The sequence below is a fragment of the Hyperolius riggenbachi genome, chromosome 10 (assembly GCF_040937935.1).
Source record: "Hyperolius riggenbachi isolate aHypRig1 chromosome 10, aHypRig1.pri, whole genome shotgun sequence".
Lineage (NCBI taxonomy): Eukaryota > Metazoa > Chordata > Amphibia > Anura > Hyperoliidae > Hyperolius > Hyperolius riggenbachi.
This window is the reverse complement of record NC_090655.1, coordinates 42,205,931-42,228,531: the sequence shown is the minus strand read 5'-3', so window position 1 is coordinate 42,228,531 and position 22,601 is coordinate 42,205,931. Positions and strand designations below refer to the sequence as shown.

Below are 22,601 nucleotides of genomic sequence, written 5' to 3'. Positions count from 1 at the left end.
TTGGCCACTAGATGCCCCCAAACTTTATTCCTGTGTACTGTGACAGGGAGTGTTGTGTGTTTTCACTTTGTCATTGACTACTGGCATCTCATTGATGCTAGTGATCATTGATCACAGGCACTTTGATCAGTGAATGGGAACTTTGTTCCTAATCACTGATCAGTGTACTAACGGGCAATGATGAGAACGTGTGCTTGCGAGGCAGGCAATCGCAGTGAGGTACGTATACCTACGTCCCTGGGACAATAACTGAAGTACTGCGGGCAGGGCCGGATTTAGGCCAAGGCTCCCTAGGCCATGGCCTAGGGCACCACAGCAGCAAGGGCACCAAAGCAGCGGGCTAAACTGGTGCAGCATTTGCAAGCTTGAAAATGCTGTAAACCAGGGAGATCAGGCGGGTGCCTGACTGCGGTACTCTGCTGCTAGCCACCTGTGCAGCAGCCATCTTGCTCTCTGTGCACGTTTGCAATGTGGCCAGCTGCTATGGACTTGGGCAGCATTAATGACGGAAAGGAAGAGGAAACTTCTGCACGAGTGGAAAGATGAGTGACACTGATAGCTGCTGCGGTGTGAAGACGAGCTGGCTACCTATACTGAAAGGGGAGGAGGAGGGATTAAGGGAGTCATCTGGCTACCTATACTGGAGGGAGAGGGGAGGGGTCATCTGGCTACCTATACTGTGGGGGGGGGGGGGGCGGGTCATCAGGCTACCTATACTAGAGGGAAAGGGGGAAGGGGTTATCTGGCTACCTATACTGGAGGGAAAGGGGAAGGGGTCATCTCACTACCTATACCGAAGGGGGGCGGTTGGTGACAGTGGCCTTGGGCGGTAAAGAGTACAAATCCGGCCCTGACTGCGGGGCGTAGATATACTGCCTCCACCGCAATAAGTAGTTTAAATATGACAGAACCAAGAGGTTTTGCTAGTCCATCTCCTCATGGGGGAATCTTTTTTTTTTTTTTTTTTCAAAAGCATTTCCTGAACGGCAGTTGCTATGTCTAACTGCCAAAATAGTGTGCAGGTGATTAGGGGAAAATATGTGATAAGTGCTCAAATAAAAGAGGGGATTATGTGGAGCAACATTCTGTTGCTATAGAGGCAGGCTGAGGGCATGGTGAAGGAGCGAGTGGCGCCGAGTGGGCGGGGTGAGTAGGAAAACAATACCGTTAGCCTGCACTCGGTCAGGGCAATTACCCAAGGAGATCGCTGGCAGGTGCACTGAGGAGGATCGGGGGGCCGCCGTAAAAACCTGTAGCACCTACAATATATATAAATTCCGGTTGGATTTGAACATTATATCTATTAACCCTTTCTTTAGCCTAATATTTTTTTTACAGTTTATGCAATATTATAAAACAACTTTTTGAACTTATGCTGCTTCCTAGTAAAGTAAAAAATGTCATACTCCACAGAACCATACTTATAGTTTTCAAGTCTTCATTCTAAATTCTAAATATCAATCAAAGTAAGAATTCCTGATTTTTAGGACTGGTATCTCTTTATCTCTGTAGTTTGTCATTAAAACTATTCAAGGTATTTAGCATTTTAGTATGATATGCTTTCAATGCCTACTAACTAGTAGAGATGGTCAAAAATGCTGATTTCCGATTATGATGGATTTACGATAAGTGTCTTTTTTTATTTTGGGGGAATACTGCGGAAATCAGAATTTCCGCATACTGATTTCCAAAGAAAGTCATATTTTTTGTTATTTTGTCAATAAAGTTAGGTAGTGTAATGATCCACTCAGCTGGCTGCACAGGCAGACAGCTGTTTGACCATTCCTCTAGTCTGTGGGCTGCAGGTCTCTGGAAGAGAGACCTGTCTTTCCTTTGCAAGTTTCTGATCTGCTCTGCTGCTGAGGAATTTGCATACATTGGTTATGCAAATCACCTAGCTGCCTCCTTTGTAGGCTGGCAGTATAAAAGCCATGTTTTCCCAGAGTCCTTTGCTGGTCATCCTTCATGGTTTGTTGAAACACTCCTTGAGTGTCAGCCGTGCTATTGCTTGTTTAAGTTATCTTAGAGTAATTCTTGGGACTGCACTAGGCAGCTTCCCTAGTGCAGTTAGGTTGCTATCTGTTTTGTCTGTATTGCCTCTTTGCTGCGATTGTCCTGCCGCCAACGGTGGTCGTCAGGAAATCGTTCTGTCTGGGGGTGCTAACCAGAGCAGCGGTTGCTACTGGTAGCCCCTTCTGTTCATCTGTCTGTCTTGTTTGGATCGCACTAGCCTCTAGCGGTAGCAGCTGTGGATCCTTCTGGTCTATGTTCTTGGAGTGTAAGCAGGAGCAGCGGTTGCTACCGGCTACCTCATCTGTCTGTCTTGTTTGGATTGCACTGGCCCCTAGCGGTAGCGGCTCTGGATCCTTCTGATCTGCTATCCTGTTCCTGTACCTGGATCGCACTCCCTCTGGTGGAAAGAGCATTGGATCTTCCCTATCCTGTTCCTGAACCCGGATCGCACTCGCTCTGGCGGAAAGAGCAGTGGATCTTTCCTAGCCTGTTCCTGAACCCGGATTGCACTCGCTCTGATGGAAAGAGCAGTGGATCTTTCCTCTCATATTCCTGTTTTCCGTTTGTCTGTCTTGTCTGATACAAACTCTTGCTGTAGGCTCGGTGAGGTAACCGTTAAGCAAGCGCTCACGTTCTCTGTTTCGTGTTTGTGTGTCGGTGGTTAGTTAGGTGTGCTTGTCTCTGTTGCGCTTAACGTGCGGAGATCGCGCTGTAAACGCGTTCGCTGTTGCGAATGAATGCGGTGTTCGCGTTTAGTTAGCGTTTCTTGTTTTCGTTATTTTCTCATTGTCGTTTGCTGTGCCTTTGCTACTCTTGTGTACTGTTCTGATCAGTCTTGTGTCACTTCTGGCGATCGCCTCTCTCGCGATCGCGTTCGTACTTTGTTTCTGCGAATGTGTGTTCACCGTCGCTGAGTGGCGACTAGTTTGGGGAACACACATTTAGTCTATCTCTGTGCTCTTCTCTTTAAGGGCTGTTCAGCCCTGCATTGTTTTAGATCTGTACAATTCCCATCTGGCATTTGTGGCCGTGCAGAGGCTGTGCTCGTCTGCACTCCACAGCGCCATCTGCCGGTGGGAATTGCCCTCTGCTGGTGCATTGCACCTAGCCTGGGTTCACCTAATTATACGCGTGTGGAGAGTTTTCGTTGTGTCAGTGTGCATCTTGTGCGCTGACCACGAAAACGATTCCGCAAACGTTACAGGTAGTTGTAAAAACCCCAAAAATTGTAAATTCCGTTATTTTTTGCGGATGGACGCTATTATGCAGACTTTGCTTTTCCTGTAACCCCAGAAAACTTCTTTCTTCTCTGATTGGCATAATATTTCCGAATTTTCTGATTGGCCATAAAATTTCTGCGGTAATCCGATTTCTACGGTACAATTCTGCATTCTCTGAATAGTCCAATGCTTCCAAGTTTTGTGATTGGCCTAAAATTTACAAGTCGCATATCCATTTCTCTCACGGTAAGCCAACTTCCGATCGAAAAAATCTGAAATCGGAATTCCATTTTCCGACCATCCTTAGCTACTAACCAGAAGTTCCAGCTGCTAGCCAAAGAATATACAATTTAGAATATACAATTTAGAATATACAAAGAATATAGAATTATTATATAAGTAATGAAACTCTCTATATTTTTTAACAGGTATTCCGGAGCGGTTGAAGATCACACCTACATCATCACCTTCCTTTCAACATGCTTCGTTCTACCTCTGATGCTTATATTTGTGTCCTATGGAAAACTAATGCAAAAGCTAAGGAAGGTAAGGTAGCTCTGGCAGTGTGAAAGAGTAGCCCAGTTTCTGGAAATATCAGCACATCCTCCTGATACACATATAAATATATTATATAGAAGAGAACAGAGGCGCCAAAAGGATAAAAGAGGTTTTAAATGAGCTTAAAGGGAAGGTTCAGGGAGGTAAGTAAAAAAATAAAAATCAATATCCACTTACCTGGGACTTCCTCCAGCCCGTGGCAGGCAGGAGGTGCCCTCGCCGCTGCTCCGCAGGCTCCCGGTGGTCTCCGGTGGCCGACCCGACCTGGCCAGGCCGGCTGCCAGGTTAGGCTCTGCTGCGCTCCATGGCCTGGCACTTCTGCGTCCCACGCGGGCGCGCTGACGTCATCGGACGTCCGCCGGGCTGTACTGCGCAGGCGCAGAACTACTGCGCCTGCGCAGTACAGCCCGGCGGATGTCCAATGACGTCAGCGCGCCTGCGTGGGACGCAGAAGTGCCAGGCCTTGGAGCGCAGCAGAGCCTGACCTGGCAGCCGGCCTGGTCGGGTCGGCCACCGGAGACCACCGGGAGCCTGTGGAGCGGCGGCGAGGGCACCTCCTGCCTGCCACGAGCTGGAGGAAGACCCAGGTAAGTGGATATTGATTTTTATTTTTTTACCTCCCTCCCTGAACCTTCCCTTTTAAAAGCCAAAAATTTGGTAATTAGAGGAGGCAGTGGTGGACTTACCTCCTCCAAGCAGACACAACACGACTGTACATTCAGTCTATTTATAAATAGACTGAATGTACAGTCGTGTTGTGTCTGGAGGAGGTAAGTCCACCACTGCCTCCTCTAATTACCAAATTTTTGGCTTTTAAGCTCATTTAAAACACCTTTTATCCTTTTGACGCCTCTGTTCTCTCCTATATAATATTGTATCCACCCTGGGTGGAGGGTTGCGACCCTTTTCTACTATCTACAGAGAGAGACTTCTTATTCCTGAGTGGGGTCAGGATAATCTCCCCACCTGCCTTTACAGTGGTTGCCTATTGGTGACCCATGCTTGTGAGTATAACAACTATTACTCTTTGTCATTATCCCCTTTGTCAATACATACTACACTATTGGGGCTCTTGGTGTTCCTCTGTTTATCTCGTTTACATATAAATATATGTATTAGTGCTCTGTCCTCAAGGCCCGATTTATCCTTTTTGTTCCCCTAGACCATGTATGTCTCCCCTTTCTTGTGCAGCAGTGCCCCATGTGCCGCCCCATTTCCATGTGCACCATCCAGGTACAGCAACCTCTTTCTTTCATGAACAGCTCCCTTGAGCATCAGCTTCCCCTTTTCAGGTGTTGCTCCCTGTTTTCATCCTCCTCTTTCATATGTAGCAACCCGTCTTTCATGTCTAGCTGTTCCCTTAGGCTGCATCCGCCCAAGGCCATGGCCTTCACAGAAATCCGGCCGTCTGTCCAAATGTACACAGCCACAGAAATTGGCAATCTCCCACAGACCACAGGATCACGCTGAAGGAGTTCTACCTGCCTTATTTCTCAGGTGGGCAATGAATACAGACCGATGGGCAGCAGTGCAAATTTTACACTGCAATTGTTTTGAGTCAGCCCGCATCTGCTAAAAGCAAAATCAAATTGGTTAATACCCCAATCTCTGGCTTATTAGGTTTCAAAACAAATCTGCCTCTTTTTTAGCCATTTTCTTTCCTGTCATGCGCTTTTCATAGTAATAGATGGTGTTGGCAGGTAGATGATCTATGCAGTTCATTATAAACCTAAGACTCCAGTAATCTATAAATCCATATATTCTGAGCATACTGGTGAAAACCTGATCAAATGTTAAGAGTGCATTTGTTTGATGCTACTGCTCGGTCAGGGGAATTCAGGTCACGGGGAACACTTTGTTACGTGCTGTTTTGAAGAATGGACATGAAAAACCACTGCTAATTAATAATGCAGCACCTCTGTGCATAGAGATGAGAAGTTATTGTATATATTTATTTATTATTTATTTATTTATTTATAAAGCGCCAACATATTACGCAGCGCTGGACAATATTTTAGGTTACAGACAATATCTAGGGGTGACATACAGCAGTACGACAATACAGGAATACAAGAAAAACCAGATCACACGGCACAGTATGAGTACCAGGTACTGCTTAGTCAGTCACTGGATGGAGCATGGAGATTAGGCAAGTTAATTTCACTCAGATGCCTAGCATGGGTTCGCAGTAATGGAGGTGCATGATCAGGTAGGACACAAAAGGAGGAGGACCCTGCCCAAAGGCTTACAATCTAGAGGGAGAGGTAAGGACACGAGCGGTAGGGGGCCAGAGTTCAGCTGCGGGTTTAGAGCACATGTGAGGGGTGGTAGGCCAGAGTGAAAAGGTGAGTTTTGAGGGCCTTCTTGAAGATGTTGAAGGAGGGGGCTGCCCTAATGGGTGGAGGTAGGGAGTTTCATAGTGTTGGAGCAGCTCTTGAGAAGTCCTGGAGGCGTGCATGGAACTGGGTGATGCGGGGGCGGACAGGTGAAGTTCATTGGATGAGCGGAGTGAGCGGATAGGTGTGTACCTTTGAGTAAGATCGGAAATGTAGGTTGGACAGGTTTTATGGACAGATTTGTAGGTCAGACACAGTATCTTGAATCTGATTCTGGTCTGGATAGGAAGCCAGTGGAGGGATTAATGGAGGGAGCTGCCGTGGTGGAGCGATGAGAGCAGTGGATAATTCTGGCTGCTGCATTCATGATGGACTGCAGTGGGGCTGTTCGGTTCATAGGGAGACCAGACAGCGTGCGCATGCGCAATGTCACGCCGGCCGCCGTGATGATGCGAGGTGGCCGGCGCGGTGACGACAGACATGACGTTTCAGGAAGGAGGAGCCCGACACTCGGGCCCAGTGTCACCGGGAGCCGCTGGGGAGCCATTTCTGGCCAGGCCCTGGGAGAAGAGCCAGATGGACGCCGTGGGGCCTCCCGACCTACACTGGGCTGCAGAAGCCGATTTCGTTTTTATTTTGAGCTCAGAGTCCCTTTAAAGTGTTTTTGATTTATTTACTTTTTGCAAGTGCAATCTTCCTCTTGCCGCATTTTCTGTATGATTCAGCTTCTATACATAGTACAGAAGTGCAGGAAAATCGCACAGTAATCGCTCCGCTATGCGATTTTTTTTCCTGAAATTTCGTAATTCCCTGCTCATTTTTTTTATTTTCACAGCGCAAACTGCAAATGCACATTTCCTAAACTGAAGGCATATAACAACTTGGAACAGTTCTTTAAAGGACTGTAATCAAAGGGATATGGAGGCTGCCATATTTATTTCCTTTTAAAGGGAAGGTCCGACGTGAATAAAAATAAAAAAATCGACTTACCTGGGGCTTCCTCCAGCCCCTGACAGCCATCCTGTGCCTTCACCGCAGCTCTGGTGGCTCCCTCGGTCCCCGCGGGTGCAGATGCCGACATCACCAGGTCAGCATCTTACTGCGCTCCCGCATGCGGTTCACGGAGTCGCACTGACATCATCTGGACTGTACTGTGCAGGCGCCACAGCTCCAGTGGCTCCTGGTCCCCTCGCCAGATCAGCATCTTGCTATGCTCCAGCGTAGCCAGGCATGAGTGCTCCCCACCTCCCCCTTCCCCCCTTCCCTGGCTGGGGGATTACAGTTTGGGAGTGGGGGTAGGATAACAACAACAAAAAGAAGGGAGAGAGCATGAATCCTAAGAATGTAGGGGCTGGCCCACACCAATGTCCCCCCTGCCTCCAACAGCATCTTGTTCAACGGCCTCTCGGCGGCGGTGCGCTCGGGCCCTCGGCAGCTTCCCATCGCAATTGGCCTCTTTCATCCCCACAGGGGACACCAGACGCAGCGGTTAATGAACCCCCGATGCCCAAATGTAGTGTCCTGGGTCGCCTCAAACAACAGAGAAAATTGGGACCGGAACGCCGTATTCGCCACCATAAAAAGTCCAGTGCAAATACTCCCATTCACTTGAATGGGAGCATTTAACGATGAATCCCAGGCATTATCCTGTTTTATTTTACATACTATACATATTTGTATGTTATTTACATGTCATTCTATTGAAGATATGCTGGCGAACTACCATCTGCTAAATAATATGATCATTCTGTACATTTGGATCCTATTTGTATACATTTTTGTAATTTTTATATGACAGTATGTTTTAATGTATGGTTGCATATTATTGCATTGCACCAGCATCTCCCCTGTATGCGTTCTTTCAAGAGCTATACCACACCTATTTCACGTGTGCTGGGGGAAAGTGGTGTTTCTGGTCAACATATAAAAATGTTTGTACAAAGTTGTCACTTTAGCTACAACTAAGGACCTAGGAGGGTAGGAAACGCGTCAGCTCTTGCGCTGCCATGTACCACTGTTTTACCTTTTAATGATGATCGAATAAAGATATGGATTTTTAATAGGATGAAGGAATGCGGACAACTTTGCTTCGTAAGTTCAGCACGGCTGCAATGCAACTTGTATTGTCTAAAAGGAAATACATATGGCAGCCATATTCTTTTCACTTCAGTTGACCTTTAACCACTTCGCATCCAAACCTTGTTTCCCCCTTATCGACCAGAGCAGTTTTGACATTTTAGCTATGTCCCTATTTAATCAGCAATAACTTTATCCCTACTTATGACACCTAAATGATTTTTTTTTCAAGACTAACTAGGCTTTCAACCTATGGCAATTTTTCCCTTAAACAATTTTGTTTTCTATGTATTTTAATGGGAAAAAATTGAAAAAACACATTATTTCTAAGTTTTACCAATTCCTGTTTAAAAATAAAAAGCACTACTGTAAATAAAAAACACACATTTTGTTTGACCATTTCTACTGTTTATCACAAGACTTAAAGAGAATCTGTATTGCTAAAATCGCACAAAAGTAAACATGCCAGTGCGTTAGGGGACATCTCCTATTACCCTCTGTCACAATTTCGCAGCTCCCCGCCACATTAAAAGTAGTCAAAAACAGTTTAAAAAGTTTGTTTATAAACAAACAAAATGGCCACCAAAACAGGAAGTAGGTTGATGTACAGTATGTCCACACATAGAAAATACATCCATACACAAGCAGGCTGTATACAGCCTTCCTTTTGAATCTCAAGAGATCATTTGTGTGTCTGTCCCCCTGCAGCTCTCATCCACTAGTGACAGGCTGTTTCTTCCTGCAGAGTGCAGACAGCTCTGCCCGTGTCTGTAATTCCTCAGTATGTGTCAGCCAGCTCCTTTCACAGCCTAACAGAGGAGGATTTTTATCCAGCTCTCTTCTCTCACTGATATCAGAGAGCAGAGACGCTGCTGGCTTATGCAAATAACACACACACTGGAGTGTGCATAGAGGGGCCTGGAGAGGGGTGTGCATAACAGATCAGCCCGGAAGAGTTGGCAGCCTTCCAGACACAGGGCGACAAATCCGACAGGGGTAAGATAAGCTGATTTATTACAGAGACGGTGATAGTAGAAAGTGCTGCAGTAAGCCAGAGCACATTAGAATAGGTTTAGGAACTTGTAGGATGGTAGAAAAAAAGGATGACATTTTTGTTACAGAGTCCCTTTAAATTATGTTCCTGTCACAATTTATGGTGAGGAAATTTAAATCTGAAATGATGCTACAGTATGTATGTTTCTTTATGAACTGAGAAAATAAAAGTATTTTTAATTGTAAAAATCAATATTATTGGCTCAGGGAACATATATTCGCTTTCACCAATTAGTGCTGCAGCAGATAGTGCTTGAGGAGTGCACAGGAGCAAGCCCAATCGTACACAGCAGTGCTTCAGCTACAAGACATATATTATCTACGTCCTTGTGGCTTAGACGAAGTCACAGAGGACATCAATATACTGTAGTAGTGGGAAAAAGTGGTTAAAATTCTATACATCCAATAGAATAAATGAATATTTGATAACATATATTCTATTAACAAACTGCATCAGTTGCACCTCCCAATTTGTATGTTTTGCATTTTAATGTAATGCAAAGTGTATGAAGCTTGGCATTAGGTCAGTCAGATGCACTTTGTCAAGGATTACATTTGTGTCTGCGAGCACTGCGAATGATTCCCTGCAAGCATCTTGAAGCATAATTTGTGTGTCTTGTGTGCATTATCATGCATTATTTTTATTTTTATTTTTACAGATGCTGTGATTTCAATGAGGAATCGCATGCGTTGTGTGGAAAAATAGTGTATTTTTTCCCAACGCTATGCAGAATTGCAGAAGCTTCTGGAGGAGTGGGAGAGCGTGAAAAAGATCCGCTCAGTGTATAGCTGATGCTGTCCCTACAGTCTGCTGCCCTGAATCACGTGATTCAGTTGGCTTCATGGCAGGTCCAGCCCTTATTAGTTGTAACCATTATTAGACTGTTCTCTGCCCCAGCCTACACCACTCTGACACTGTAGTTGTCCTTGGCAGGTTTTGGTGCGCCGTATCAATTGTGATGTATAGAGAGCTTAGGGATGTTCATTCGGAATTAGCGGAAATGCAATTTCCGAAATTCCGATCGGAAATTGCATTTCCGCATCAGAATGCGGAAATCGGTAATGCAAGTGCCGTAGGGGGATTTCCGCCAGAAATCGCGAAAATTTCCACCGGAAATCGCAGAAATTCCACCCATCTTTGACATCGATTTTCTCCAAAACTATAGGGTCTTTTTGAAAACCCCTCAAGCTTAGGGATGGTCGGAATGCCAATTTCCGATTCCGCGGTAAATCCGCATTCCGTCATGTACCAATTCCCGTGTCCGCTTTCTGCTATCAATTTCCGCATTCCAATGCGGAATTTCCGCCGGAAATCACGGAAATTCTGCCCGACTTTAACATCGATTTTCTCAAAAACTATAAGGTTTTTTTGAAAACTTGTTTTTGCATCTTGTTCGGAAGATTCTGATTAATAAACCCTGAAAATTTGGTGTTTCTAGGGCTTAAGGGGGCTTTGCTATTAACCGCTAAAGTCGGCGGATTTGTACTGTAATGTAAAATGCAGAAAATCTGCATCTGCCTCTTTTCTGCATTTTACATTACAGTAAAAATCCGCCGAATTTAGCAAAGCCCCTGTTAGTCCTAGTAATACCAAAATCAGAACACATCTGATTTTTTTTTAGCCATTTTCTTTTTTTATCACCTGCTATGTGGATGAATAGAAGATAGAGGTCAGAAGACTCCAGTAATCTATAGATCAATATATTCTGTGCTTACAGCTGAAAACCTGAACAAAGTTTATCAGTGCATCTGTTTCATGCTACTGCTCAATCAGGGGAATTTAGGTCATGGGGGACCCTTCGTTTCTTGTTGTTTTTTGACAGGATGGACATAAAAAGCAGTGCTACTTAATAATGCAGCAGCTCTGTGCATAGAAATGAACAGATATTGTACACATAAATAACCACAGCCATCTAACTGCTTGACTGGCAATTACTTGGCTATGTGTGCTGGAGTACTGAGACAATCATGGGCAACCCTACCATGAAGTAGACTGAATCATGTGATTCAGGACAGCAGACTGTAGGGGGCAGCATCAGCTCTACACTTGGCTAATCTTTTTCAGTCTCTCCCCCTGCTCTATTGCTTCTGCGTTACTCACGGAGGCGGAGCACAGAGTTTGCCTGCTGTTAGTCTGTGTGTGCTGGCACATTTTTTATACAATTTAGTGCTCTGCAGCTTTCAGTGCTTGCTGCAGAGCCATACAAATAAGCACACAAGTGACCCTCCCCCCCCCCCTTTTCTGCCCACCATCAGGGCTTTCTGTTGGTGGGCTCTGATCGCTGTTGCCATCGATATATTTTTTTTTAAATTAATTGTGTTATATTTTTGAATAAATTTGTCTATTATTTATTACAGAGTCCCGTAACTTCGGCCAGTCATGGCCAGTCTTCGCAAGAGAAGTGTGCCTTCTACGTATCTTTCCGGCGGCTTCCGGAGCGATGCATAGAGAGTGCACTTCTCTAGCGTTAGACTGGCTGCGACTGGCTGAAGTTACGAGACCTGGTACCAGAGCTGGAGAAGGCTGAGGATGGCGGGGTGGGAGCGATCCATGCGGATGGGGCTGGAGGAAGCCCCAGGTATGTATAAATCTTTTAGAGTATCTGGTCTCTGGTTTCCTTTAAAGAGGAACTCCAGTGAAAATAATTTAATATAAAAAGGTGCTTAATTTTTACAATAATTATGTATACATGATTTAGTCAGAGTTTGCTCATTGTAAAATCTTTCCTCTCCCAGATTCACATTCTGACATGTATTACATGGTGACATTGTTACTGTGGGCAGATTATGTAGCTGTTGTGGCTTTAACAGACAGCTATAAACAGCCATTTCCTGTGTGTGTCATTGTTACATTGTGGCAGTTTGCCCAGAGTACCGTACGGTACCAGAGCCTCTTGTGGGAGGGGTTTCAGCACAAATTCAGTCATACAGCGCCCCCTGATGGTCTGTTTGTGAAAATCATTATATTTTTCATGTAAAAGTGGGTATCAGCTACTGATTGGGATAAAGTTCAATTCTTGGTCGGAGTTTCTCTTTAAGGCAACTGTATTTTTTATGCTGTAGATTGAAAACCCTAATCAAAGAACATTTCATCTACTTCATCATTACATTTTTTTATATTTTCCACTGCAGGTGTCGGACACCCAAGGCAGGTTGGGATCTACCAGAAAACCAGAGAAAGAAGTGACTCGAATGGTGGTGATAATGATCGTGGCCTTCCTCATCTGCTGGACACCCTATGCTGCCCTCTCCATCCTCGTCACTGTGCATCCAACAATAGAGCTGGACCCAAGGCTGTCAGCAATCCCAGCATTCTTTGCAAAAACAGCTTCCATGTACAATCCCATTATTTATGTGTTCATGAACAAACAGGTAGAGTGTACCTGCTCAGTACTAGATAAGCTGTTTTCCCCATTTAAAACAATCCTGTATTAAATATGGGCTTTATAAATTACATGTGGACAGATATTCAAGGCCAGATTTTACTGGCAGATACTTTTACCGCCCCTAGGCCAAGAATGTTGTGGCTCATGTACTGCAGGGCCCCTCCCATTGTATGTGCAGCCCCCTCTTCCATGTGTATCATCTATGTACTGCAGTGCACCTCCCATTCCATGTGCAGCCCCCTCCTCATGTGTATCATCTATGTACTGCAGTGCACCTCCCATTGTATGTGCAGCCCCCTCTTCCATGTGTATCATCTCTGTATGTAGCCAGTGGCATAGCTAGGGGCCCCGATGCAAGTTTTACAATGGGGCCCCCCAAGCACTCTATACATAATTGATACGACGCACCAAAACCTGCCAATGGCAATTACAGTGTCAGAGGTGCAAGAAGGGGATGGGGAACAGTTTGTTAATGATTACCACTAATCAAAGTATCTAGGGGCCCCGATGCGGTCACAACCTTTGCAACCCCTATTGCTATGCCCCTGTATGTAGCCCCTCTCTTTTATAAACAGCTCCCTTGAGCACTAACATCCCTTTTTCATTTATCTCTCCCCATTTGCAGCTTTTTCATTCATATGTAGCAACCACATTTCATGTCTAGGAGCCCCTTTGCGCTGTAGCCGCCCAAGGCCTGGGCCTTTGTAGCCGTTCCCGATATCCAGCTCTGCAGATATGAGTTATGACGAATTGCCTGCCATTTGATTTTGTTGGGGGGGGGGGGGCATTTTGATTTTTAATTCAGATTTTAAATATCTCGTATGTGTAATTTGGCTTCCTACCTGCATGTGGGTATGACTCTTGGTTCCTATGAAGCACTTGTTCTGCTTTCAGCTTACAATCTTGCTTTGTAGACATAATGAGGAATATGACTGGTTGCCATGGGCAACAAGCACAAATACTCCCCACACAAGTGTCCTGAGTTGCAGTATTATCCCTCTGAAGATAAGCTGTCCCTAAGTTAATTGAAGACCAGGGCCAACTAATTTGCTCATATCATATGAGTAGAACTATATATACGTTTTATGACTTTTGCTTTTTCCCTGTGAATAGGTAAACATATCAAATTCCATCAATCTGCAGACACCTTAGTCTGTTATGGATGGGTGTGGGTCTTCTGTGTTACTAATGGAGGGTATTGGCTCATAAAATGGTGTTTAGTCCATGCAGAATTTCAATATTTTACAAGAGCTCATTTGAAGCATTCTACACCAAGGCTACTTGTGCACCAAGATGTTGCGTTAGGTGCTACGTTAAGGTCGCATAACGTGCACCTAACGCAAGGCCTGGTGCTCTTCGATGTGGACGTCAGAGTGAGCCGCGTTGTGCAGCTCACTCTGGCGTCCGTGATGCGTACTCTTGGAGGCATGCGGCATCACGTGGTCCCGCCGGCCAATCGCCGCACAAGGAAGTAAACACTGCACGTCACTGAGTACAGTGAATATTAATTAGCCATGTGCCCGGCCGCTCTCCGCGCCTCCCCAACAAGACTGAGCATGTGCAGACAGTCTAACGTGGCTTAAGCCGCTGTAACGCCGTAGCATGCTGCACTTTCGAAAGAAGGTGCAGCGTTACATGTAACGCAACGTGGGCTGTGTGAACAGCCCACTTGTGTTACATTGCTGTGCGTTGGGGGAGCGTTACAGGCTGCACTAACGTGCACCTGTAACGTCTTAGTGCGTAAGCAGCCTAATGGCAGCGATTGGACAAACTTCAATGAGTCTTGATGTCTCTAGTCAATATTAACCACCTGAGCGGTCTGGACGAGCTCAGCTCGTCCAACACCGCCGGAGGTCGCCGCTCAGGCCCTGCTGGGCCGATTTTTATCAAATAAAGTGCAGCACACGCAGCCGGCACTTTGCCAGCCGCGTGTGCTGCCTGATCGCCGCCGCTCTGCGGCGATTCGCCGCGAGCAGCGGCGAAAGAGGGCCCCCCTAGCCGCCTGAGCCCTGCGCAGCCGGAACAAAAAGTTCCGGCCAGCGCTAAGGGCTGGATCGGAGGCGGCTGACGTCAGGACGTCGGCTGACGTCGATGACGTCACTCCGCTCGTCGCTATGGCGACGATATAAGCAAAACAAGGAAGGCCGCTCATTGCGGCCTTCCTTGTTTATTATGGGCGCCGGAGGCGATCGGAAGATCGCCTCCGGAGCGCCCTCTAGTGGGCTTTCATGCAGCCAACTTTCAGTTGGCTGCATGAAATAGTTTTTTTTTTATTTAAAAAAAACCCTCCCGCAGCCACCCTGGCGATTTAATCAGAACGCCAGGGTGGTTAAGGCATCCCTTACCTGTTTTTCCTGGGAATTGCAAAGCGCAAAACAATGTCTAAAGGCCTTCATTCTATTAGTGGTGAGGTGTGAAGGCAGCCCTAAGCCCTTGGCGCATTTGCAGCCTCTGCACCATTGTGGGTCTGTCTACAACTAGCCTTTCCATTCTCAATAACAGATTCCACTAAGTATTTTAGTATCAGACCCTTTGTTCTGGGCTTACATATGTAAAAAACTAGGGTTAAAGGTAGTATCTGGCATGGTCTGCATAATGGTATGGAGCAACTCCTGCAGACGATTTGTGGTAGATTTATAAATGAAGAGGACTCCTTGAATGCACCCTTAAAATGTCTGACTAACACTGACTAAATAACCTATAAATATTGTAAAAAAAAAGCAATTTTATTCATTATATTATTTTCACTACAGTTGTGCTTTAACCACCCTGGTGGTCTATTTTTTTGCGGCATTTGGCCGCGGGTGGGTTTTTTAACCTATTTTTTTTTTTACCACGTAGCTAGCCTAGCGCTAGCTACATGATTCCCCCCTCCCTGCGCCATCCCGCCCACCCCTCCGATCGCTGCCAGCGATCATACCCAACAGGAAATCCTGCCCTGAACGGGATTTCCTATTAGGGCTTCCCTCGTCGCCATGGTGATGATCGGAATGACGTCATCGATGTCATGACGTCAAGGGGAGTCCCGATCCACCCCATAGCGCAGCCTGGCGGTGATTGGCCAGGCTGCGCTGAGGGTCGGGGGGGGGCACTCTTTCGCGGCGCGTATCGGCGGCGAGCGGCGCCGTTCGAATTAAAAATGCAGCTAGCAAAGTCCTAGCTGCGTGTTTTAAAACCACCAGGGGCTGAGATATCCACCGCTAAGGTGGTTAAACCCAGCATAGACTTAACATTGTGCTGACTATTTTTCGAAGTAACATTGTGTTGACTATTTTTCGAAGTTAATAATAAAGGTATGATGAACTGTAATGTTTGTTCCTATGCACAGTCAATATCACAGCTCATTACATATACATACTTCATCAGCAATATTGAAAACAAGGTCTTTGGGGAGGGGAAAAAAAGACTATTGATTAGCTTTCAAAGTGCTATGGATTTTAGGTGCTGTTACATATGATAATTAGAACTCCCCTACAAAGTGGGTGAAGGATAATTGGTTTAAGCTGTTAGCTGTGAATTGGTTAAGGCCATTTGTCTACAATTAATAGTTTTCCAATGCTGACAAAGAGTTGTTTTCCGATTTGTGCTTTTCAGCAAACGGTGTCAATGTTGCTGTGTTGGGATAAACTGGCTTTACAGCTGTTAGCATGCGTGTCACCATTACATTTCATAGATATCAATAATAGCATGCCTTTATCTTCCAGCTATTAGTACTGAATAACTCAGCATGATGACAAACCATTATTATAATTGATACGGAGTGAAACCAGGTCAGCATCAAGCAGCATAGATTTAATTTACAAAGGTTCTCCAAGCAGAGAGAGCAGTAAAAACTACTATAGAATTTAAGAGATTCTGCAAGCCTGTCCTGGATTTTTCAAAAATCATCTGTTCTTAAAGAGAACCCGAGGTGTGTTTAAAGAATGTTATCTGCATACAGAGGCTGGATCTGCCTATACAGCCCAGCCTCTGTTGCTATCTCAAACCCCACTAAGGTCCCCCTGCACTCTGCAATCCCTCATAAATCACAGCCATGCTGTGAGGCTGTGTTTACATCTGTAGTGTCAGTCTCAGCTGCTCCCCCGCCTCCTGCATAGCTCCGGTCCCTGCCCCCGTCCCTTCCCTCCAATCAGCAGGGAGGGAAGGGATGCAGGCGGGGACTGGAGTTCTGCAGGAGGCGGGGAGAGCAGCAGACTGACACTATAGAGATAAACACAGCCAGCTCTGACAAGCTGTTTGTCAGCAGCGTGGCTGTGATTTATGAGGGATTGCAGAGTGCAGGGGGACCTTAGGGGGGTTTGGGATAGCAACAGAGGCTGGGCTGTATAGGCAGATCCAGCCTCTGTATGCAGATAATATTCTTCAAACCCACCTCGGGTTCTCTTTAAAGGGGAACTTCAGCTTAAACAAACATACTGTCATCAAGTTATATTAGTTATGTTAATTAGAATAGATACCCGTATTTTTCGCCGTATAAGACGCTCCGGAATATAAGACGCACCCAGGTTTAGAGGGCAAAAACCAGGGAAAAAAATATATATTTGCTAAACCTGGTGCGTCCATGTTCCAGGAGCGTCCTGTACTTTGTTCTCCCCCAAAAGGTGTCCTTCTGTCCCCCCATGTGTCCTTCCGTTCCCCCCAGGAGTGCCCACTTTTTTCCCAGGTGTCCCGTTCTGTTCCCCCAGGTGTCCTTCTGTTCCCCCCAGGAGTCCCCACTCTGTTCCCAGGTGTCCTTCTGTTCCCCCCAGGAGTCCCCACTCTGTTCCCAGGTGTCATGTTCCCCCCAGGAGTCCCCACTCTGTTCCCAGGTGTCCTTCTGTTCCCCCCAGGAGTCCCCACTCTGTTCCCAGGTGTCCTTCTGTTCCCCCAGGAGTCTCCACTCGGTTCCCAGGTGTCCTTCTGTTCCCCCAGGTGTCACCACTCGGTTCCCAGGTGTCTCTTTCTACCTCCCCTGTGTTGCCATTTCTCTCTCCTGTGTCCCTGCTACAGTTAGCCAGTTAGCGTGTGTCCCTGCTCCCTTTTTCAATAGTAAATAGCGGCAGGCTTTGCCTCCCCCATGTCCCCGCTTCCTGTCCCCGTGTCCCTGCTGCCAGTTTAAGTGTATATAGGCAGGCTTTGCCTCCCCCATGTCACTGCTTCCTGTCCCCATGTCCCCGCTGCCCGTATATAGTGACAGGCTTTGCCTCCCCATGTCGCCGCATGCTGTCCCGATGTCCCCGCTGCCCGTGTATAGTGGCAGGCTTTGCCTCCCCATGTCGCCGCATGCTGTCCCCATGTCCCGCTGTCCCCATATAGCTGCAGGCTTTGCCTCCCCATGTCGCCGCATGCTGTCCCGATGTCCCCGCTGCCCATATAAATGTATAGAGGCAGTCTCTTACCTTTCCAGCAGCGCCCGCGGGGACAGCCGACCTCTTCACCGCTGCACTTCTCGCTCTAGTGTTGGCTTGTACTGATGACGCGTCATCAGTACAAGCCAACACTAGAGCGAGAAGTGCAGCAGTGAAGAGGTCGGCTGTCCCGATGTCCCCGCGGGCGCTGCTGGAAAGGTAAGAGACTGCCTCTATACATTTATATGGGCAGCGGGGACATCGGGACAGCATGCGGCGACATGGGGAGGCAAAGCCTGCAGCTATAGGCGGGCAGCGGGGACAGCATGCGGCGACATGGGGACAGCGGGACATGGGGACAGCATGCGGCGACATGGGGGAGGTAAAGCCTGCAGCTATACGCGGGCAGCGGGACATGGGGACAGCATGCGGCGACATGGGGGAGGTAAAGCCTGCAGCTATACGCGGGACAGCATGCGGCGACATGGGGAGGCAAAGCCTGCCGCTATACACGGCAGCGGGGACACAGAGAACGGAAGCAGAGGCACAGGAGAGAGCAGGCAGGGAATCCCCAATGACGGCGGGTCGGCTGTGCGTAACAGCGGGCGTTCATAAGTCGGGGATTCCCTGCCTTTGCCATATAAGACGCAGGGACTTTTTCTCCCCATTTTTTAGGGAGAAAAAGTGCGTCTTATATGGCGGAAAATACGCAAGGTAATATAATCTCTTACCCACCCTGTTTTAAAAGAACAGGCAAATGTTTGTGATTCATGGGGGCAGCCATCTTTTTGGTTGAAAGGAGGTGACAAGGAGCAGGAGACACAGTTCCAACTGTCCTGATTACCCCTCCCAGCTGCACACACTAGGCTTCAAATGTCAAATTCAAAATGTAAAAAAAAAAATGCACCAAAACAGCAGAACGAGAACAACAACATCAGAAATCCCATCATGCTTTGCACAGCATCAGGGGAAAAAAGCCCGGGCAGTTTTCTTCTGTGCAGCTAAAAATGAGGCTTGTATAAGAGAAACAAAGTTCTGATGCTGTGAAACTGTTAAAGAAACACCAAGCCTTTTCAGTGCTGCCGAGTCGATTTTCATTTTTAAATCATATACTTTTAATGTTGTTTTATTTGTCATTCTGTGATAGACTGTATTTCACACCACCATCCTCCCCGTCCAGTGCCCCCTGTGTCCCCCATTCTACTCAGCCGAAATATTCAACTTGAGCAACTATGTGGAACTATAAGCAGCAAGTGCAGGGGGTGGAACTAAGGGGCAGGCAGAGAGGAGGAAGAACTGACACTTCCTCCCTGCCCATCATTAGCTCTGCATTATGGCTTAGCAGAGAGGGGGGCACAGGGACACATATGTCACAGCACGCCAAATAAAAAAGCATTAAATATATGTCATTTACAAATAAGTTCAGGGGCACTTTTTAAGGACACCTGAAGTGAGATGGATATGGAGGCTGCCATATTTATTTCCTTCTAAACAATACAAATTGCCTGACTGTCCTGCTGATCCTCTGCCTCTACTATGTTTAGCCCTAAGGTGCGTACACACATGCGACTATAGTCGTTTGAAATGATCGTTCCCCGATCATTTCAAACGACGATCGTTTGAAAAAAAGCAGCCAACGACCATGAAGTCTAACGACGGACGAGCTAGATCGTTCAAAACGAATGATCTAGCTTGGCGGATTTTTCCCAATGACGATCGTTTGCAAAAGTAGTACATCGTTGGAAACGGTCGTTCGTACCAGGCTGGACATGCGCATTTCACTATTTCTCCATGGAACTTTTTATTTATATGCGCAAGCGCAATCGTTGCTTTATTTGTTGTAACGTTCGTTTTAACTATCAGATCGTTACAGACCTTTTACAACTAACTTTACTTAGGTCGTTCTTTCTTCAATTAAAAGTTCGTTCGTCGTTCATAACGAACGATCGTTGTCGCATGTGTGTACGTATCACTAGACCCTGAACAAGCATGTAGCAGATCAGATGTTTCTGACTTAAGTCTGACTGGATTAGCTGCATGCTTGTTACCAGGTGTGTAATTCAGATACTTCTGCAGCCAAAGCAACTGGTATTTGTTAAAAGGAACTCATCAGGGACCCCTGCTAGATAGGAGGGCCGCAGATGTTGCTTTTAAAGGCTTATATACACGTGCCACTTTTCCGCACGACCAACCCAGTGACATGACCAAGCATTTGCCCGGCTTGTATTTTTCACACACCGACCCACTGAACGACCAACAATTGGCATACTGCTTATTCAAGTGGAACAACATACTGCTTGATATGGGCACATTCAAATTGCACAATATCAGCCTAACAGTCGTTTGAGTCGATCTGCTTGTTATGCACTCTTATTGATGTTGCTCCTGGGATCCGTTGGAGTCACTTACCGTAAAGCATGGTTGATAGGGTCCCGATCCCTGCAGGGCAACATGCCTTATACGTGTGTATGAGACTTAATTCTCATTATGTGTTTTTTCTATTGACATTTTTTTGTTTTGGTTTGCTCTAAAGTATTATTAAAATTTTGATCAAACAACTTTAGCATGTTTTGTTTTCATTATAAAAGTATTCTCACGGTTTTCTTTTCTTGTTGATCACAGTTCAGACGATGTCTCCTTCAGATGTTCCATTGCAATGACCTAGAACAGAAAGAGTCCAACAATCCGACGTCGGAGAGGGCAATGCTGAACCGCAATGCTGGAGAAATGCAGGCAATATCCGCACACATCAGTTCCACCCGAAGGACTGAAGAGGAACCAAGCACCTGCAATTCATTTGCACAGTTGCCCTCATCGGAGAACAAAGTATGTCCAATGTAGCAGGCTTGAGTACAAGTGACATTCAAAGTGTGCCATATCTATGGAATGCTAGATAGATGTATCTTCATCACGACAAAGGATGGCAATAACATGGGCACCTCCACCACAAATCAAGATAAGGCACAAAATAACATCTTATAGCCTTGACTTTTTAACTTCCATTCAACTATGTTCACTGTGAGATTGAAACCCACTTTCTTCCACACAGGTGGTACCATCTACTTACCCTCACTGGGCACTTAATAAGGGGCACCACAATATTGGGTAAATCTTTTATTTGCCCTAAAAATAAAAAAAATTGTGGTATGCATTTTGTAGGATGTTGGAAACATTCTTTTGAGATACTGGTGCATATTGGCATTATCACATCTCTTCCCCAGCCTGTACGTCATGCTCCAAACCTGGACATCTTCAAACACACTCTTAACCTGCTGGGCGGTCTGGACGAGCTCAGCTCGTCCAGTACCGCCGGAGCCTGCCGCTCAGGCCCTGCTGGGCCGATTTGGCTCAAATAAAAAGCAGCACACGCAGCCGGCACTTTGCCAGCCGCGTGTGCTGCCTGATCGCCGCCGCTCTGCGGCGATCCGCCGTGAGCAGCGGCGAAAGAGGGTCCCCCCAGCCGCCTGAGCCCAGCGTAGCCGGAACAAAAAGTTCCGGCCAGCGCTAAGGGCTGGATCGGAGGCGGCTGACGTCAGGACGTCGGCTGACGTCGATGACGTCACTCCGCTCGTCGCTATGGCGACGATGTAAGCAAAACAAGGAAGGCCGCTCATTGCGGCCTTCCTTGTTTATTCTGGGCGCCGGAGGCGATCGGAAGAACGCCTCCGGAGCGCCCTCTAGTGGGCTTTCATGCAGCCAACTTTCAGTTGGCTGCATGAAATAGTTTTTTTTTTATTCAAAAAAACCCCTCCCGCAGCCTGCCTGGCGATCTTAATAGAACGCCAGGCAGGTTAAAACACACCTTTTCAGACAAGCTTATAACATTCTATATCCCTTATTTACTTATTTGACACAATGTAATCAGAGGCATTGGGTCACTGCCTCATCCATCTTTCACCCCCTTACCTAATGTGTCCCCCACTACCCACTAGATTGTAAGCTCGCAAGGGCAGGGTCCTCCTCCTAATGTTTACTGTTTTTGTCACAATATTTGTGCTGCTTGGAACTCTGTTTTACAATCTGTTAGTATATCTATGTTCCCCTTGTCGTCTTATTGTGCTTTGTAAAGCGCTGCGGAATATGTTGGCGCTATATAAATTAAAAATAATAATAATAATGTACATTCATGTTATGTTGAATTCCCTGTTCTTTTGCATCCCAAACCACCACCAGCCTAGACTGATGATACAAGAGTTTGGCTCCATGGATACAATGTTGTTAATGCCAAACTCTGACCCTGGCATTTGTCTTTCTCAGCAAATCTCATGATTCATCTGACCAGGTTTTTCCTGTCTTTAAAGGAAAGGTTCAGGGAGGGTGAAGGAAAAATAAAAATCAATTTCCACTTACCTGGGGCTTCCTCCAGCCCGTGGCAGGCAGGAGGTGCCCTCGCCGCCGCTCCCGGTGGTCTCCGGTGGCCGACCCGACCTGGCCAGGCCGGCTGCCAGGTCGGGCTCTTCTGCGCTCCAAGTCCTGGTACTTCTGCGTCCCACGCCGGCGCTCTGACGTCATCGGACGTCCGCCGGGTAGAGTTGGGCCGAACCTCCGATTTTAGGTTCGCGAACCCTGTTCGCGAACTTCCGCAAAAGGTTCGGTTCGCGAAAAAGTTCGCGAACCGCAATAGACTTCAAT

The 22,601-nt window shown here is 46.6% G+C and overlaps 1 protein-coding gene across 2 annotated transcripts in view; it reads left to right on the top strand.

Moving 5' to 3' along the window:
* LOC137535560 (opsin-VA-like) overlaps nucleotides 1-21,490 on the top strand; it is a 378,568-nt gene extending 357,078 nt beyond the window's left edge. For both annotated transcript variants that reach the window (XM_068257397.1, XM_068257396.1), the window contains 3 exons: nucleotides 3,662-3,779; nucleotides 12,389-12,628; nucleotides 20,592-21,490. In XM_068257397.1, coding sequence (XP_068113498.1) covers nucleotides 3,662-3,779; nucleotides 12,389-12,628; nucleotides 20,592-20,810 — 577 coding nt within the window. In that variant the 3' untranslated portion in view covers nucleotides 20,811-21,490. The remainder of the gene's footprint in view (nucleotides 1-3,661; nucleotides 3,780-12,388; nucleotides 12,629-20,591) is intronic.
* Nucleotides 21,491-22,601: the final 1,111 nt, after the last annotated feature.